This window comes from Miscanthus floridulus, chromosome 6 (assembly GCF_019320115.1).
Source record: "Miscanthus floridulus cultivar M001 chromosome 6, ASM1932011v1, whole genome shotgun sequence".
Lineage (NCBI taxonomy): Eukaryota > Viridiplantae > Streptophyta > Magnoliopsida > Poales > Poaceae > Miscanthus > Miscanthus floridulus.
In genome coordinates, this window is record NC_089585.1 from 17,443,271 (window position 1) to 17,447,287 (window position 4,017).

Here is a 4,017-nt window from a genome sequence, read left to right on the forward strand (position 1 = left end):
TTGCTCAGGGCTAAGTTGTCAATTCCTTTCTATGCACTTAGTGGCTCAGGGCTAACCAAAAGATAGCATGCTTGCGTAGTGGTTAGTTTTTTTGTTTTTCTGCTGTAGTTGTTGGGCAAAGTGGGAACAACCTGCAGAGTGTTTTTTTGTGGGTTTCCACTCAAAAAGCTAGCTGCTACATGTCTTTTTATTTTCATTTTTTTGGTAAAACTTTTGTCGCTCTTTTAAAAAAATATCACGTCAGGGAATCACATGTAACAACATTAATTAATTTGCGCAATCTAAGTCATTTGTTCACACCAATACTCTGTTTGAAAATGAAAGAGCAGCTACGAGCGTCTTCTCACAAGTAATATGAAAGACTTTAGTAGGACGCAACCCAGCGTAGCAATAGCAACCTCAAACTGAACTGCCTCTGAGTCATCGCTCTATCTGACGGAAGAGAATGTCTTTTCTTTGAAAGATCAGAATAAGGGTCATGCATGATTTCTGTACCAAATTCACAGTAAGCAGTGAAGATTTTTTTTTTCTTTTGATCAGTTCAAGAACTAAACCATTCAGAACTAAACCATGCAGCTTATCTTCATCGTGCCACAACAGTGCGTGCCGGACTGGTACCATGTTCCAGATTTCCAACGTGCATCAGGAAACAACATATGTCGCGGTGTCCCACTGAATCTCGCTCTCTTTTAGTTTTTTCTCTCTTCAATCCATGACCTCAAACTTTACGCCTGTTTCATTTCGTCAGCGAAACGAACTTGCATAAACACTCACCAGTTTTCTTGCCATAACACTGCTTTGCAAATCTCCTTTCTGACGTCCATGCCACACTCAATCTGGAACTGAACTGACAGATTGTAAGTGCGCTTCCGTTCTGCCCACATGTTCTTATTTTCCAGAGCGAGCAGGAGTTCTGGTCACATGGTCATTCAGAAAATCAGAATGGGATTGCCAACTCGGTTCAGACACCATCATCGATGTTCAGAAATCACCTGGTCCTGGTGTCATGATCTCTTCTGATGCATGAGCGGCGCTGCAGAAACGTCACCGGCTGCAAAGCACAAACCAAACCCGTTTCCGGCTGTCATCCCGCCACCCGGGCAATCGGGCATCCACTGATCCATTCGCCTGCTCCTGTCCACAGAGAACCATCAGCTGCATCGCTGAAAGCCTGAAAGCATATTCGACGTTGCCTTCGCTGCACAGACCTCTCATGGGAAACTACCAGTGCGTGGCTGCATGGTGCAGTGCCGGCCACTGAAAAGCCAGAAAATATCCTGCTTCTCACAACGAAGTAGAGAGAGATCTTTGTTGGGCACAGGTCAGTTAGGCATCACAATCCGCAGCATTCGGTTTGAGCAAAACTACAGGCTAGGCTGATGAAGGAAACATAAGACTGTTTACTGTTTGCAAAAACACAAGTTTCTCATCAGTTCAGTACCAGAATACCAGGATGCAAGCAGGAATTATCGAAACAACGCGCATATGAGTGCATCAATCATGAATACATCAACCACATCAGGTCCTGATTCAATATCTGATGAAAGCGAGACAGGTACATTAAAACGGTTAAGGCAATCATTACAAATGATTTTCGAAATCGACAACATGATTCCAAACCTCAAAATCATAGGTAGCCATCAACATTATTACGAACCTGGTCATCTGAATATACACAGAATCTTAACTAGCCAGCTTTCAGATAGTCAAGGAAGATCACCAATAGTGATGTACTTGTGTAACAGAGGTACAGAGGGGAATTAACAGAGGTAGGAGGGTAACTTTTGCCTAAATCACCAACTTTTATGGGGAAAAAGGAATTCTCAACTTATAAGCGAGCAGCAAATATGGCTCTTACTGATCCATGGCACCACCTGTTACATTCCAGTATCTCATGGCATGAGCATGACACTGGGAGATCTAAAAGCTAACTGTTTTCCTGTTCTAGGATAGCACAAGATCGTTGTCACCAAGATGTGGGGGCCTCATGCACACCTGAACTTCATGCTCCTCTGGTCCAACCCGGTGCTTTGGGACCATGATTTCCAGTCCAGTTCCTGTCTCATCATAATACGCCTCAATCTTTGCGTCTTCTGGAATCCGTGTGGCCAGAGGTATCTCTCTCACAAACTCACCAGGAGGGCAGTGCTCAGGGAAAGGGTCCGTCAGCTTGAACGTCCTGTCACGTCTCTTGATGTAGGGCATCCGGGCAGTGCTCACACATGTTATCTTCACGATGCCATGCGTCAGTGTGTTCCTCCAGGACACCTTGACGCTGTGTGGATCAGAGAAAAGCATGCTCACCACGATTAAGTACCCTTCCTCATCCTCGTATATCGTCTTGGCAGCAGTGACAGGCCCGCTTGCATGCTTGGCCACACCAGTGAACTCGTGCATCCATGATGGCTCGCCGGTGTGAGCTTCTACCTCTTGCTCTCTGTCAGAACAAGAATTGTTTGCCATCACACAGTCCTCCTCTACGCCATGGCCAAAGAAATCCTTGCGGCGTTTGGCACATTTTGGTGAAAGGTCCATCCCATCGTCTGATGATGGTGGAGTTGAAAGGTTGAGACCTGAACCATTCAATCCCTTCTTATGGCTATGAGATCCATGTGTGGCACTCTTTGCTGCCGGTGGATGTGGCCTGTCAAGTTCAAAATCAGTGCTGGGAAGATTCCTCCATAACTCAAAGTCGCTGGCTTCAGATGGTATTGAGAAATTAAGTTCCCTGCCCGTCAGTTCAGCCCACCTCTTCAAGTCTGCCTCAGGAACTGCTGACAAATTTGGTGAGCCCACGACCTCAATCCCATGAAGGCACTGCGGGTTCGACAGCCCACGGTAGTGCTTTCGCTGCATACGGTGTGACCTGGCAAAGCCCTTATCGGCACTGAACGGGAAAGATGGCTCCCCATGCTTGGAGTGCCCATTCATGAAGCTCCGGAGCTGCATCTTCCCAAGGGCATTGTCAGGTCGCTCCTTGAAAACCCACATGTACATGTTCTCCATGTCATGCTGCACCAGGAAGACATCAAGGCGGAGATCAGATTTGTCGAAGCCCGAGATGCTCCCAGACGCGTCTCGCGTAACCTTCCCCTTTGGCTTCTCCACAAGTGCAGGCTTGAAGTAGTGATTAAAGAAGAACCATGCACCCCAGATGCTGTCTCCTCTCTTAGCACACTTCCTCGCGCCGACACCGATAGTGGCACTGCCATTGCCGTTGCCGTTGCCGTTGCCGTTGCCAGTCGACTTTGGAAGTGTAAGCGCGACCTCGGACTCATAGTTGTGTGTTCCAAGAGTGACATCGAGTATGTCGAATGTGTCGAGGCTCCATGACGGAGGCAGCGGTGAGGGATCTGCAGAGAGCGGGAGGTTGATGTCTGGCGGACCTGGGTGCGCCGACTCACGCCGTGGAATGATGAAGAGTTCCCGGTCACCACCACTACCAACCCCAACCCCATTGGTGGCAGCGCCACCGCCACCTGAGGACTCGGCGGAGGCCGGGTGCGAACCGGCAGGGTCCATGGAGAGGAGCGTGCAGGGGTGGCTGTTGCTGTTCTCCATGGAGAGGGAGGTGAGGAGGGGCTCCCCCATGGAGAGCTCCCTCCTCTCCTTCTCCTTCGTCCTTCCTATTTTTGCCTTCTTCTCTTCTATACCGACTGCCTCTCCTCACCCTCGTCTTCCTGCTCTGTCACCACCTGCTGCCTGCTGCCCCTTCTCGCCTGGTGCGCCAATCAGCGTTCAGCACATCCATGGGAGGCACACGGGTTCCTCACAGGCTCGCCTCATAAAAGAGGCAACTTTCCACCACCAACAGATAGATCCGGATTGGCGATGAGAAATCCTTCCGTCGGAATAAAACTGAGATCTTTCTGCCCAATCCAACGGCAGCAGCCCTGAAAACGGATGGAATTCAAAGTTATTTAAACGCTCGTCAAATTCACACTGGTAACTAGTAGTATTACACAGGAACCAAAATCTAAACCGCGGGGACCAAATGAAAAAATCACTCTTTTTTTA

At 48.5% G+C, this 4,017-nt stretch overlaps 1 protein-coding gene across 1 annotated transcript; it reads right to left on the reverse strand.

The window, feature by feature from the left end:
- Nucleotides 1-1,612: 1,612 nt before the first annotated feature.
- Nucleotides 1,613-3,763, reverse strand: LOC136461789 (uncharacterized). The gene has a single exon (XM_066461093.1). It carries the CDS (start codon nucleotides 3,589-3,591, stop codon nucleotides 1,945-1,947), a length of 1,647 nt encoding a protein of 548 aa, XP_066317190.1. The 5' UTR covers nucleotides 3,592-3,763; the 3' UTR covers nucleotides 1,613-1,944.
- Nucleotides 3,764-4,017: the final 254 nt, after the last annotated feature.

Bases quoted from the DNA above. Each gene is read 5' to 3' on its own strand.
- LOC136461789 (XM_066461093.1), bottom strand. From the start codon at position 3,591: ATGGGGGAGCCCCTCCTCACCTCCCTCTCCATGGAGAACAGCAACAGC.